The sequence below is a fragment of the Homarus americanus genome, unplaced genomic scaffold (genome assembly GCF_018991925.1).
Source record: "Homarus americanus isolate GMGI-L3 unplaced genomic scaffold, GMGI_Hamer_2.0 scaffold18884, whole genome shotgun sequence".
Lineage (NCBI taxonomy): Eukaryota > Metazoa > Arthropoda > Malacostraca > Decapoda > Nephropidae > Homarus > Homarus americanus.
The window spans coordinates 493,341-508,933 of NW_024741393.1; the positions used below are offsets into that span (position 1 = coordinate 493,341).

General features: G+C 42.9%; 1 protein-coding gene across 1 annotated transcript in view; it reads right to left on the reverse strand.

Annotated features, from left to right (window-relative positions):
- Nucleotides 1–7,368: 7,368 nt before the first annotated feature.
- The window catches only part of LOC121875881 (neuroligin-4, X-linked-like), a 91,853-nt gene continuing 83,628 nt past the window's right edge, over nucleotides 7,369–15,593 (reverse strand). The window contains exons 6-11 of the mRNA XM_042380610.1: nucleotides 14,637–14,861; nucleotides 13,450–13,581; nucleotides 12,821–12,972; nucleotides 11,995–12,110; nucleotides 10,331–10,508; nucleotides 7,369–9,589 (exon numbers count right to left, since the gene is read on the reverse strand). Coding sequence (XP_042236544.1) covers nucleotides 8,392–9,589; nucleotides 10,331–10,508; nucleotides 11,995–12,110; nucleotides 12,821–12,972; nucleotides 13,450–13,581; nucleotides 14,637–14,861 — 2,001 coding nt within the window. The 3' untranslated portion in view covers nucleotides 7,369–8,391. The remainder of the gene's footprint in view (nucleotides 9,590–10,330; nucleotides 10,509–11,994; nucleotides 12,111–12,820; nucleotides 12,973–13,449; nucleotides 13,582–14,636; nucleotides 14,862–15,593) is intronic.

Here is a 15,593-nt window from a genome sequence, read left to right on the forward strand (position 1 = left end):
CACACACACACACACACACACACACACACATACACACACACACACATACACACACACACACACATACACACACACATAAGAGCCTAACCATAAGGTACAGAGGCGAAGGAAATAGAGGTGTGGGGACCTAAGACTGCCACTTCAATAAATGTCAATAGAAACAACTGCCCTTTTGTGATGTTGCCCTCTGAGTCTCCCCACCAACCCCCAGCACACCCCAGCACCATCCCAGCACCATTCTAGCACCATCCTAGCATTATCCTAGCACCATTCTAGCACCATCCCAGCACCATTCCAGCACCAGCCTAGCACCATCCCTGCACCAGTCTAGCACCAGCCTAGCACCATCCCAGCACCATCTAGCATTATCCTAGCACCATTCTAGCACCCATCCCAGCACCATTCTAGCACCATCCCAGCACCATCCTAGCATTATCCTAGCACCATTCTAGCACCATCCCAGCACCATTCTAGCACCATTCAGCACCAGCCTAGCACCACATCCAGCACCATCCTAGCATTATCCTAGCACCATTCTAGCACCATCCCAGCACCATTCTAGCACCATTCCAGCACCATTCTAGCACCATTCAACAGCCTAGCACCATCAGCACCATCTAGCATTATCCTAGCACCATTCTAGCACCATCCCAGCACCATCCTAGCATTATCCTAGCACCATTCTAGCACACCCCAGCACCAGCCTAGCACCATTCTAGCACCAGCCTAGCATTATCCTAGCACCATTCTAGCACCATCCCAGCACCATCCTAGCATTATCCTAGCACCATTCTAGCACCAGCCTAGCATTATCCTAGCACCATTCTAGCACCATCCCAGCACCATCCTAGCATTATCCTAGCACCATTCTAGCACCATCCCAGCACCAGCCTAGCACCATTCCAGCACCATTCCAGCACCATCTTAGCACCCCTAGCACCATTCCAGCACCACCACATCCCCTCACACTTCTTGCGGCTCACCTGCGCTTGATCCCAGGGAGCCGTTTGGGAGCTTATGCGACTAAACCAAGTCTTCCTGTGGGACTGTGGCTCAGTAACTCCCTACCGTTGGTGCTAAACTCTTTCACCTCAGCCCTCTCTCCACCCCGTAGCCCTCACCACCCCACCCGTCTCCCCACACCACCCCTCTCCCACCCCACAGCCCTCATCCCATCAGGCCACATACTTTCAGCTCCCTCCTCACCCCTCATGCTTGCTCCTCACCCCTCACCCCAGCCCACAAAACAACGCCATAGGTGCCTCACGTCTCTGTACAGCTCGGGGAGGACAGCTAAAATAATGTAGAGGAACAGAGAAAGAATTTAAGAGGAACAGCAACCTGAATGTGGAAACGTGGAGGCTCTTCCCCGTCCTCTCAGTCTCTCTCTCTCTCTCTCTCTCTCTCTCTCTCTCTCTCTCTCTCTCTCTCTCTCTCTCTCTCTCTCCTCTCTCTCTCTCTCCTACGGCCCCATCTTCCACTCTCTCTCTCTCCACAAGTTCCTCGAATTTGTATACAGCTCGGGAGGAGGACGAAAGCGTGAAGAGGTACATACGAGGATTGGATAAATCAGGAATGCGATAGAGATGGTAACAAGATGCAAAATGGAAACTCAGTGTGAAAGCGGAATGAATTGGGAAGAAATTGTACACGGGAGGAAGATGTTGACATACTGTATAGACACACATAAAGGAAGTTAATGGCGTAAGATAACACAGCATCATAAAAATCGTAAAGGTGCAAAAAGATTCTGGGTTGATTTTCATTCTCGTAGGCTTCAAAATAAACACTACTCACTCAAGGCTGAATTTGTGTCCCATTCCTCATATAATTTCCTTCAATTCATTTATGTTCTTGATGTGGAAATTATCAACACATCTTAGAATGATTTAGAATAAGTCTTAAAAACCAATCCCTCGTCTCATCATCAAGAAAATCCCCATAAAAAAAAAAAAATCCCCCAAACACACCACAAAAAATTCCCCAAACAAATCAGGGTAAAATATTCAATCTGGTTCGCTGACAAGAAATAAAGTTAGTGTTTTTCTTCCTGACTCTGAACACTCCCACGAGCTAATGATGTCTTGAACACACAAAAGACGCTATTCTTTCGAGAGGCGAACAATCAGGGATGAATAGAGTCTCATTGATTCCTCGGAGGCTGTGGTGAGAAGAGACTCCTGATGAAAACCAGTGACCAATTAGCGTGCAATCTCTCACTGGTCTGAATTAAGTGAAGTTATAATCTCGTTCTTGCTGTTGATATAAAGGTGTTTTTTCTACCGTGATGACGTTGACACTTAAGTGGGATTTATTCTCTGTATATAAGATTTTTTTTTATTGGCGTTTGTGATTAAGTAAATATTAAATGGTGTATAAATGGTGGATGATTGTCAAGGAACTCAATTACAGGTCAGATGGTCTTAATGGTCCCTGGATCTAATAGACCTGATCCCATTAAAATGTTTGTTAATCTCATAGTAGAGACAGTAAACATTACCTGTGGGTGTGCAAGCATTAGTTTATCATCCTACCTTAACGTGACCTGCAGGTAAGCTCCAACACACCTGACAACCTGTAATAACACGTTGTCAACAGGTTCTCAGAGGTCAGGGCGTAAAAGACCAGACGAAGCTTAAATATGTCAGACCAAACAACAGACAGGCCTGGTTACTATAAAAACACACAATCCCAACTTAAAACTGATTATGTATGCAGCTTAATATAGTCTTCATGTAGGATAATAATGAAGGTAATATTCATCGTCCTTCAGGTTATTATAAACATCACAAACTTTTCTCAATGTTGGTATATATTTTTATAAATTTATAAAGCAAGTTCATAATTGCTATAATTATTAATAATTGTTGACAGTAATTACCATAATTGACGGTATTAGACTTAATTATAAAATATTAATAAAACTTGTAAATCCTCACAGGAATATATATTTTTTGTCTATGCTTGGCTCTTACGGCGCTGGGGTTATTGGTGTTGCTCTGGTTGTGTGTGTGTGTGTGGCTTGATAATGTGTGTGTGTGTGTGTGTGTGTGTGTGTGTGTGTGAGAGGTCAGAGGTAGAAAGTGTGTGTTAGTCAGTGTTATATGCAGCAACTTTGTATAATAGAGATGAAAAATCATTCGTTAAGTGGACCATATTCACCCTAATTAGTCTTGTCAGAGTAATATTTATAAGGAATATTAGTCCCTTCCCTCCTTAGTATCTGTGAGAGGAGTATTACTGAGGGAAATATTCCTTCAATTTCAGCCCGACTAATACTCCTGAGATGACGTGTCAGTTAAGGCGGCCAGGCGGAAAAGATTCCTGACTCTGTGTGTTAAATCAAAGTCACAAGTTATTTTATGTAAACTTTATTACATAAAAGATGGTACATCATACTTCATACATCGCTGTAAAGTCCTTCAAAACTCCGAGATAAAGTAGATATATTTATGTAGATGATTGGTACTTGGTGGTTGACGCGGTGGGTTTGAGCAGATACCTAACTTAGAGCAGCCGCCGGAGTACTGTACCTCTCCCTGGCCGCGTGGTGACTGAACAGTGTGGGGGAGAACATCTGGTATTTATAGTGGGAGCAGCAGCAGTCACGGGAACATACACACATACATACATACATATTCACACACACACACACACACACACACACACACACACACACACACTGCTTCAGATAATAGATGTCAAGGTGACAAAATTTTCATATAATTTATCTATTTCTAAAACCTTTTCATCCTCAGTGACATATTGACGTAGTGGACACATAACATAGTGACTTCATTAAACATTAGTGAAAAAAAAACATAAATTTAACATTACTTCATAAATCTTACGTAATTTATCTCTCAAAGAAAATCATTACATATAAGCAAACATCTTTAATAACTTAATTGTACTTTAGTTAAAATAAAATACAATAATTATTAAATAACATTAATGAACAGTATATAAGTAAACAAAATAATTATCTACCTGGTCATCTTTTAAAACACTTTAGACATAACCTGAAGACTTACTTACCTGAATCTTTTAATTAATACTCAAGATCATTATACCTGTGTTTTATTTTCAAAGATTATTTACTCAAAACAGTTTATTAGTTTGTTAGAACATTTCAGTATCTTAAGTGAGACTTGTGAGTTACCGATACACATGACAGGTAACAGAACACGAACAATTATGTATTACAGGTAAATATTACAGGTAATTACAGGTATAAGTTACACCTGAAGACTCGCTGGAGGTTAAGACAATCTATGCACAGTGCTACCTCTACATAACGGAATCCTCTCTCGCTATATAATCCGTTAGATGGAGGTTTCACATCTATCGGACCCTTGATATAATGATCTTTCATCTCTATATAGTTCGTTAAATGGAGGTTTCATAACGGACTCTCCTCTCCACATATAGTCCGTTAAAGAGAGATATCACTGTACTTAGACCACCAGTAAACTTAACTCTGATGCTGATAAAAAAGTCTATGTTTTTGTTTAGTGATGTACAGACTCAGGTACAGACAGACACCCAGACACACCATCATACAGCACCAAACAGTTACACAGACGTGACCAACAGCTTCCCTCCTGCACCAGTCACAAGTCTTCATAAACAGGGATATGTTGTTGATATTACATAACTATAACAGGATCTCATATTAACTGTTACAGGATCTTATATTAACTGTTACAGGATCTCATAACTGTTACAGGATCTTATATTAACTGTTACAGGATCTCATATCCAACTATTTGCAGGATCTCACTTATTTAACTTTGTTACAGGATCTTATATTAACTGTTACAGGATCTCATATTAACTGTTACAGGATCTATATTAACTGTTACAGGATCTCATATTAACTCATTTTTTGGTCTTAGGTGATATAATACTGTTAATTACCTGTTTACGTTAATATTAAGTAGACTTTGAGCAACAGTGGAATCTCCTGGCCATGGCCTGTTTGTCTAACTGGCCAAGGCCTGTATGTGACGTTGACTGGCCATGGCCTGTATGTGACGTTGACTGGCCATGGCCTGTATGTGACGTTGACTGGCCATGGCCTGTATGTGACGTTGACTGGCCATGGCCTGTATGTGACGTTGACTGGCCAAGGCCTGTATGTGACAATGACTGGCCTGCTGCTTCCAGTAATGGCTGTATTGTCGGGAGTTTTGAAACTTTACCATATATCCACATATTGTTCTTGTGTGGATGTGAGGATTATGAGAAATATCCGCGCGAGTCATCCACATGAGAAATATCCGCGAGTCATCCACCACACGTTAATAGAAACACCCCGGTCGCTCGTCTCTTCTCTCGCGGAACAAAACAACAACAACAAAGAACTTATCTCTAGGTGAAGTAGTTCCCTATAGGAAAAAATTGCTTTGATTTTTATTTAAACGTATCTGGTTGATGATGTCTGTACGTGTGCAGCTCCGTGATCTCTGGGGGGAAATATTATTCTTTTTTTTCTATCGTCATCTGAAGAAAAGTTCCTCTCGGCACGTAAAGGTTGATGACGATTGTCGCTGAGATGTTAAGTGTTGAAAAAATATGACCAAATTTTAGCCAAATCTAGCCTAACCTAACCACCCTGGCTAGGAATCTTTTGATCAGGTTAGGATGAGTTAGAGTGCTTCTTGACAGCTGAAAAAATAATGGTTTTTCAGACATGTTTATGATGATTTTATTTCAGCACTGATCACTGTACGACGTGACCTCACTCACTAACACTTGATGGTCGTGGGTCATCAGTTCTTTTGGCTACAACTGTACATCTTCACCAGACAGGTCGTGGGACTTAGTGTAATAATGTTTCTTATTACTTGTTTTATTGTCGTAATGCAGCAGCAAGTCTCTTGGTGGTGAGGACACGGGTCCTCTGCTGGTAACTTGTGAGTGTGAGATAGTTAACACGTTGACCACAGAGAGACGGGTCCCTGATGCACTGTTCTTAACCTCCCGGCGAGGAGTGTTTGTTTTCCGTGTATGTAATGCGTCATAACTTCCCCCATTGTCTGTACAGACAAAGAGGCGGTGTGTAAGAGAGTGCTCTAAGACAATACCAAAATGTATACACCATCGCCAGGAAAAACTCACAAAGTACATCATTTTCGACAACATAATTAATCTGTGTCATTAGGTGGGCGTCCCGTGTTGACGTTAGAGTCGCCTCTGTACAAAGCTTCTTAAAGTGAACCACAAACTTGCCATTTTCCTCTGTAATAAAGGAGAACAATATGTACACATGAAACAGTTATTGACAGTGATGGCAAGGATGGTGGCGGCCGCAGGGTGACCGCTGCGCTGTCTGGCCTTCCCTCGTGTCATCCACCCTCAAGTGGTGACGCTACACTACACTCACGCCTTGTGACCCACAAGACAATTATTTGATTGATATTCAAATGAAAAATATACAAGAAGACATTAAACACACAAAGTATCCTCGTTGGTTATGTGCTATGAAGCGAGATATCAAACAATAGTTTACGTGTATGAATGTTACAGTATGAATGGAACACTAGACAGGCGCTGATGGAGGTATGGAAGGCTGTCAGTACAAAACATGGAGTGAGAGAAGTACATGCAAACTATTACATCATCATCACCGGCAGGTAACTAACAGGTGAGCCAGACTCCATCCTGGTGACCTGGCGGCTCTTGGGTACCTGTAGCGTGAACCGTCTTATACTGAGCCTTATCTCCGTCACTCACACACCTGTCAACAACACTCCAATTTCCTGTCAGTATTCCTTATGTATACTTAAAGATGTTATGGACGTTTATCATTTATCAGTGTAGAGTTATATGACTGTATGTCTGAGTATGGCTTAGCATGTCTGAGATTGTCTGTGCATGTCTTAGTATGTCTGAGTATGTCTTAATTATTTTGATTATGTTAACGCTAAATTAATCTATCTAAAGAACAGAGATAATTTTTAGACATAAGGACTAGGACGTGGTGATGGTCGTGGTATATATCTAACATCATTCAATATACGACTCATGAGCTGTTGTCACCATGTTGTTCAGTGACAGGCGGCGTCGGTAGAGCTAACCCATTGTTGGATCAGGTCAGTACAAGGCTGTTCACTGGTTCCTCTGATATATTACTAAACAATCAATACACCTGACGTCTCCTTCCTCGTGAGATTAAATTGAAAATCACAAAAAATATGAACCAAACTAATTCCCGGATTCAGATCTGGAACAGGAATAGTATGTGGGTTAGATTAGAGGTAGGATTAGGTTAGGTTAGGTTAGGTTAGGTTAGGTTAGGTTAGGTTTATTTGTTATGTACTGTTATGTTATGTTTTGTTAGGTAGGTTAGGTTAGAGGTATGTTAGATTAGGTTAGGTTAGGTTAGGTTAGGTTAGAGGTATGTTAGATTAGGTTAGGTTTGATTTGGTTAGAGATAGGTTAAAAGTATGTTAGGTTTGGTTAGGTTCCGGATCCAGGTCTGAGAGTTAGTGAGTCGTGGTGATAATACAGAGGTAGAGAGGTGTGGCCACGAGAAGGTGCTGGTGAAAATACAAAGCTAACTGAACGTGCATTAACCCAATCACAGCATTCGTCCATAAATCGGTAAATGAAACGACAGCTAGGAACGAATACTGACCTTCCGGAATATAGAAAAAAAAAGTTTCTATATTTTGGTTAATTTGTTCCTTGACACCCAACACGTACGAGAAAATGAGTAACCGCGTATCTAAAATCTAGGAATTATAGTCCACCCAAAATGTGCCTATAATGACCTTGTGCCTATAATGACCTTGTGCCTATAATGACCTGGAATTATATCAGTATAAGCATAAAAAATAAATGGAAAAAATTCATACCGATAACAGCAGATAAATACACGATAGGCTGTGAAGGGCACCTCGCGCCCCCCGCCAGTCTCTGACACGAATTCTTAATAAACTTGGTGACTTTTGGGTAACTCGTAGAGAACAGGTGAGACTTATGTGATGGAGAACTGAATGGTACACACACACACACACACACACACACACACACACTGTTGATATAAGAATAGTCGTTTAAAATCATAGTTGTCTGTACACAACACTTGGCGAGGGTGACACAGTGTCAATTGTTCACTTGTTAGCACCATCGCCGCTCCTCATCCTCTCCACCACAGCCTCGCCTCGCCGTCTCACCACCTCCCACTCCTCACTATCAGTCGCCTGGGAACAACAACACTACTCTATTGCGTTAAGATCCATCACTATGTACATGTAACCCGTCACCCGTGTTCTCTCTATCGTACTTGAGCGTCAGTTGAAGTATATATTTTTGTTTTTATCCCTTAATGAACAGACGATGAGTAGCAGGTCCTTAGCTTAGTGGTGTGTGGTGGTGGTGGCGTTATGCGTTGATGTGAGAGAGTGAATCCTTGGAGCTATGTCTAGGAAGTGTGGCGTAGGAGGGGAGTGTCGAGCCGCGGGGTGGTGGTTGAGGCTTCCTAGATGACGAGGACGAGGAGGACGATGAACCCCTCTGCAGCGTTGCACTACGTATGTTAGTCCTGGGCGCCATCATCTCCTGCCCGTCGTCACTGTAGGAGGACTGAGGGAGACACTGTACCCCGGGCTCCGAGAACTGACACGTGGAGGTGGTGCACGGTGCTCCCGGGCTGGAGAACTGACTCCCAGAAACGGAGTACTGGTCAGTGGAGGAGGAGTATTGGCTAACGCTACCGGGGTAGTGGGAGCAGTACTGGGAGTGTTGAGGCGGGTAGGGGCACGAAGAGGTGGACGTGGCTGGATAAACGGATATGCTTGACTCCACACACTGACCTCCGCCCCCTGAACTCCTGTACTGGTCCAGGGTTATCTCTGGGTAGTGTCCGCTTTTCATATCTGAGGTGTACTGTCCTACGTCAGGCGAGTACTGCCCGCCACTCAATTCTGGATACTGGCCATTGTTGACCTCTGAATAGCACCGTGCTCCCCCACACGCCCCAGACTCCAGGCCGCCCTCACCGTGCTGGCCGGTTACGGGCGGGGTGGGCGGCGTCGTGGCCAAGAGGGGCGGGGGCGGAATGAACTGGCTGGTGGGCTGAGAGAGAAGAGAATGCATGGAGTTGCTGGTGTGGAAGGTGACCTCGGTGTTACGGTCACCTATATCAGGTGGTGTGGGGAACGTGTGTAGTTCTGTACACTGAAGGTCTACACTGCAGGATGACTTGCTGTCCTTCACGGGGGAAGACAACGCCTCGTGGGTAGACACTGAGCGCATCCCGCTGTCAACAGTACACAGCGGCTGAACTGACGCACTGTCATATTTCATTTTTGGTCCCATGGAATTTCTGTCCCGTTTATAGATGAGCGCAGCGAAGAGTATAGCGTTGAGCACCAGGAGCGAGAGACCGATGGCCACGGTGAGGGTAAGGGCTGTGGTGTAGTCCAGGAACTGGCCGGTGGGAGCCACCTCTGCGGAGGCGTTGACGGGGCGGTTGACGCTGCCGTGAGCAGCACTCACGTTAGGTGGGAGGTACTCGTCGCTGGGCGTGGGCAGGGCGGGCCCCGCTGATGTCGCCGTCACGTGCGTTGTGTGAAGGAACCTGGGGGGGGGAGGGGGAGGGAGAACCTTAGTGTTTACCATGTATGATGACACATTATACTTCATGTCTCGCTGCTAACATACTATCTACTTGTCAATATATTAACTGTCTAACTGGGTGTATTGTACAGGTGTAAACAAAGGACACAACACAGTGCCAAGGTCCTCCTCCAAGCGCCGCTATCTTGAGTGAGTGGTGAGAGGTCTGACATACTTGCCTTCTTTCCTCCAATAACTGTAGTAGGTGCACATAACCACGATGTTTACCAGTAAGTGTGTGTGATCGTCTCGGTGTGTGTGTGAGCTACTCGGTGATCAATAGTCATAAATATTCCAAGAGTTCCGCCCTTCAGATACGATTAGTTTTATTTAAAGAGACTTGGCTGAGGTGAGAGACACCTCAGTGTACATCTCACCTGAAGATCACACAAGGAGGCCCAGATAGTAGACCATTAATAGTGTTTGAGTGTGAGGAAGTATCATGCGCTTGAGTGTCACTTGAGGGAGACTAACTTACCTCACCTTCACCTTCGCCACTTGTTACGGTTAACGACGTCCTAAAGAGTTTACATTAACCTTCTGATACACTGTTGTCGGTTTGATTATTGCGAAGTCCGTTATTGAGAGGGTTAACTGTATCCTTTACGTTATTGAGAAATCCACAATTGAGAGGGTTTACTGTACTTGAAACTACAGTCCCGTATTATACTGTAAGCTGTAACACTCTTTCATATGGTCTTACCTGAAGGGATCAAGTGGTCTGACTGGGCCAATGAAGTGTTTGGGGTCCTCAGAGGCGTGCCAGGCCTCCCCGTCAGAGTCTGGGTACTTGGACCCGGCCTCCTCCAGCTCCGGGATGAGCCAGTTCCAGAGGGCGACCTTGTGGGCCCTGTAGTGGTCTTTCTGCCGCGGCCGATAACCTGGGAGTCAAGGTCATATATCCAGGGTTAAGGAGTGTGATGTTATGTGGTCTGGGAAGGATGTAAACAGAGATTAATTATACAGACACACATACAATACATATAATACCTCACACTAATATATAAACACACATACATCGACACGCACACATACATACACACACACACACACACACACACACACACACACACACACACAAGAGAAGTTCGCTGGCAAGAAAAGTTTTAGATTCGAGTTTTTTTCATCAAAGTTTTACGGGGAGAAAAAGAGAACTATTCTGAAACATCTTGTTGCCTTGGTGACCGGCAACGATGTAGACCGTGAGAGAACCAAAGATTTTTACTTATTAATTACCTATTAATTACCTATCACTTACCTATCACTTATTCCACAGTCTCTTACCTATTACTTACCCCACTTACACGATCAAGGAGTCAGTCAGTTTACCATACAGTCAATAAACCAGTCAGTTGTTGTTTTTGTAGTTGTTATTGTTGTCAAAATGTTATTACAACCCCTCAACAAATGAAGTCTATATCGCTTTGCAAAATTATTTCAATAGTACATCAACAATTAACTGTTAAAAGATATATAAATTTCTATATAAATCAGTTAGTCATACAACCGTTTAATCAGTCAGTTAGTAATACAACCAGTCAATCAATGAGACATAACAGGTATTCATAGAGCTGGCAGATGCAGTAGAACTAACATCAGTACTCGGCCTCGCGCGGTCACTAGCCTGGAGTAGCTATGTGAAACTCTACGGTGCCAGCCAGCCACGTTTCACTACCAGCGCTTGATAAATACGATCTCTCTCTCTCTCTCTCTCTCTCTCTCTCTCTCTCTCTCTCTCTCTCTCTCTCTCTCTCTCTCTCATGCATACTGTAATGAGCGTTGAATATATTGTAACGAAAAGGTCATTTATGCAAACGAATGAATATTTTATATCCTCTGCTCTGAAACAATACAACGTGATAATGTTTTTCTCTCTGGCTAACGTGACCTTTAGAGATTATAATTGTTTCAGTAGACAAAATAACGAAGGGAATACAAAAATAAGATATAATTGTCGTTAAAGGAAAAATGTCGCTGAAATGGCGGACTGAGATGGCAACTTAGCCAAAACCCTTTACTGGGAAGCGGATTTGCTGACGAGAGAAGATGGAAAAGTCTTAAAAATATGAATTCGTTCTTAGAGCAAATGGTTTCTCATAAGAATCATTCCTAAATGGCTTCGAGACAACAAATTACAATTATACACACTAAGAAATGTCTCGTATTTCGCTTCGAGATGACTAATCATGCTTAAAAGCTCTAAGAGGTTCGTAATTAGCTTTCAGATAACTAATACCACTTAAAACACCCTAAAACATCTCATAATTAGCTTCGAGATAAGTAATACCACATAAAACACACCTGAAACGTCTCACAATTAGCTTCGAAACAACTAATTCGAGACATATAACTAATTACTCAACTTACTTATCTCGAGGAACTTCTCGTAGATGGCCTCGTAAGGTTCCCAGGTAATGTTTCGCTGTCTGCTTCTCTCTTTATAACTTAACAGTGGCTTCATCTCATCAGGTACGTTGGGATCCCTGTAGGCGAAAACAAAAACACAAAATATTACATAATTTTTTCAGGCTTCTTGTAGGGTCGTGTTGTAGTGGTTATTGGGTGAGTCCATGATAAAGTTGTGGGGGGGTTACTCTGTCTGTCTGTCTAACCTAACCTAACCTAACCTAACCTAAGACTCCTTCACCATATGTAAACACAGTATAATCATCACTTCTACTCCCTCGTCTCCTCATCACTTAACCTAATTAGTCTTGACATTGATCCAAGAGAAAGTCTTCACTAAACTTTCTTTTTAATTAGACCAATGAGTGAGCTGATTTATCCGGGTAATTGAAAATGTGAGGACCTTTTTGGTGGGGGAGGATGGGAAGGGGAACAGGGGGGAGGATGGGAGGGGGAACGGGGGCGGGGGGATTATTGAATTTGCTGGGAGAGAATAGTCAGTTTAGTTTTTTGTAATGTAAGTAAGATTTTTTTCTTAAGTTATGTTTATTTAAGTTTTATTAGTTTAATGTTTTATATTTATGAGTTTTAGCTTAAATTGTTGTAGTAGTAGATGTGGTAGTGGTGATAGTAGTAGTCGTTGTAATAGTAGTAGAAATATCATGAGCATTATCAATAACAATATTATTACTATCATCATCAAAATCATCATCATCATCATCATCATCATCATTAAAAACGTAAACTCAAATCAGATCACATTATACAATACGTGAATTAAACTTACCCCGACTTGGCGAAATTTGTCCAGTAGCGCATGATGAGCTCAGAAACTAGAGCATCAGGTCGGGTGAAGTTGGTTTTCCAGTGTCCAGGATCGTCCATGAAAGGAGCCCCAAACACAAGTGGCACCTCTGACCCAAACACACTTCCTAGCCGCTGATCACCAGGAGGGAGAGATAGAGAGATATGGTGAAAAACAAGGTAGTGGTGAGAGATATTAGTGGTTGGTGATGGGAGATAGAGAGAAGGTGAGAGATAAGGTCGTATTGAGAGACACAGTGAGAGATATACCGATGATGCGAAACACTGAGATGATGATAAATACAGCCGTGATAAGAGTCAACACTGGTGATGAGAGAGAGAGACAGAGAGATGGTGAGAAATACGACATTAACCTCATTATCTGGTGAAGTAACCTGAATACAGTCAAACAGAGAACGATACTGAGAGACAACGCTGAGAAAACCAATAATGATTCTAATTAGTGAGAAAAAATACAGGTAAGTAAGAGGGGATAATTGGACGAAATGAGGTGTTAATGATCTGCCAGGTACGCCTCTCTCTCTCTCTCTCTCTCTCTCTCTCTCTCTCTCTCTCTCTCTCTCTCTCTACCTTACCTATCGGCCATCTCACCTGTCTGTCTTTCTCGTGGTGGTTAAAGACGTACATAAATGCATCAACTTTCCCACTGATAGTCTCACCAAACCTAGCCAAGGGCGCCAGGTACCCGCCGTCACTTAGCGCCTCCACCGTCAGGTCCCGCACCTACAGGAAGAGATGATCCAGGTGTTAGCGTCTCATTAACACATACCTGTCTCTCTGGGGGTGTTAGTTACTCAATTAACACGTAACACATTATGCCGTATACTTACAACTAAAATAACCCCATCCACTATATTAATAGATTATTATTATTATTATTATTATTATTATTATTATTATTATTATTACATTTATTTTTATTGCCATTATTTTTGTTACTAATATTATCTTCTTGTTGTTTATGTAAGGTTAATCACATTTATATCAAATTAGAGACAAAAGGCAATTTCAGCTCCAGTGTTAATGTGTTGTGTTCAGTTTATGTGAGAATAATTTAGGGAAGGGGGTGAGGGAGGTGGGAAGTGAGGGGTGGGGGGAGGTGAGAGGGTGAAGGGGTGACGGAGGTGGTGGAGAGGTGAGGAATGAGGGGAGATGAGGTGGAAAAGTGAGGGAGTGGGGGTGGAGAGATGAGGGGTGGAAAAGTGAGGGAGTGGGGGGTGGAGAGATGTAGAAAAAGGGGGGGGGGAGGGGGGTAGAAAAGTGCCTAACACTTATTTTGTTACCAAGTATTTTTTTTAATATTGTTTGTTGAACTTTGGGTAAATTAACAGTGAAACATTTACACTTTTTATTTGTGTTGGGCGATGAACTGTGATACAGGAATGGTCATCATATTTGCATTTTCTACACTGTTAAATTACACTAAAGCTTTTACCATATGCCGGTTTACACACACACACACACACACACACACACACACTATACACTAACATGAGCGCATACATACACACAAACACATTTCGTAACCTGAAAATTCATTCCAGTTTTCTATTTTATCTCGACAAACAAAAGCGTTCAGGAGATTTATTTTATTATTTCTGTTTTATCTAATTCTCTTATATTCTAGGTCTCTTACCAGTACGAGACCTCCCTTACCTGTAAGAGACCTCCCTTACCTGTACGAGGTCTCCTTCACCTGTACTAGACCTCCTTTACCTGTGTGTGATAGTGACCTGTATAAACATTCCCACAATTATTGCTACCTGAAAGATACTCACCTGTACTGGGTGTTGCGCCGGGTTCCCCCAATCAGTGTACTCCTTCGTGATGGCCAGGTAGATCTCCTGAAGGTGGTGGTGGTAGATGTTCCTCACGTAGGTCCTCAGTAGTCGGTTCCTCTCCTGTACGTCGAGACCTTCAGTAGCCTGTTGGCGGTTCAGTTCAGGGTAGCCGTCGGCTTCTGTCACACCGAACATTACGTCAAGTTGTCTCCCCTCCAACACCTGTCGGGCAGAAGAAGAACAGGTGATGTGTGGAGGAGGTGGGGGAGAGAGAAGAGGGAGGGAGGGAGGAAGGAATGGAAGGAAGGATGGGAGAGGAGGGAAGAAGGGAGGAGAGAGCGGAGGGATTGAGAGAAGAGGAAGGAGGGAGGGAAGGAGGGAGGGAGACTTAATTACTACTGATGACTGTCACTGATGAAGAAAATCCTGAGAGCTTACAGTAACTTTAAGTACTTCTGGTCGTAAAGTCACGTACTAACCCTTTTACTTAACCCTTTAACGATGATGATGTAATCCTCTGTGGACGATGATGTAACCCTTTGAGAACGATAATTTAACCCTTTGAGAATTATAATTTAACCCTTTAAGGACGATAATTTAACCCTTTAATAACGATGATGTAACCCACCAGGACTCAAAGGGTTAAATCGTATCTAGAACAGCTTCCTGACCCCTGACCCTGCGGCCATGATAGGAAGCGTTATGACTCTACTCTAACATTTTTAAGGGCAGTTCCACACACTCTGATGACTCCTTCCCTCACTTATACGGCAGAGATGGTGAGAAACGTTTCTTTTAGTGCGAGGCTGAGATTACAAGCCTTCAATGGTGTGTGTGTGTGTGTGTGTGTGTGTGTGTGTGTGTGTGTGTGTGAGAGAGCGTACATGTGTGTGTGTGGGGTGATAAATGAGGTCCATATCTCTTCATATTACTGTAAGATAATCCCAAAGTTCC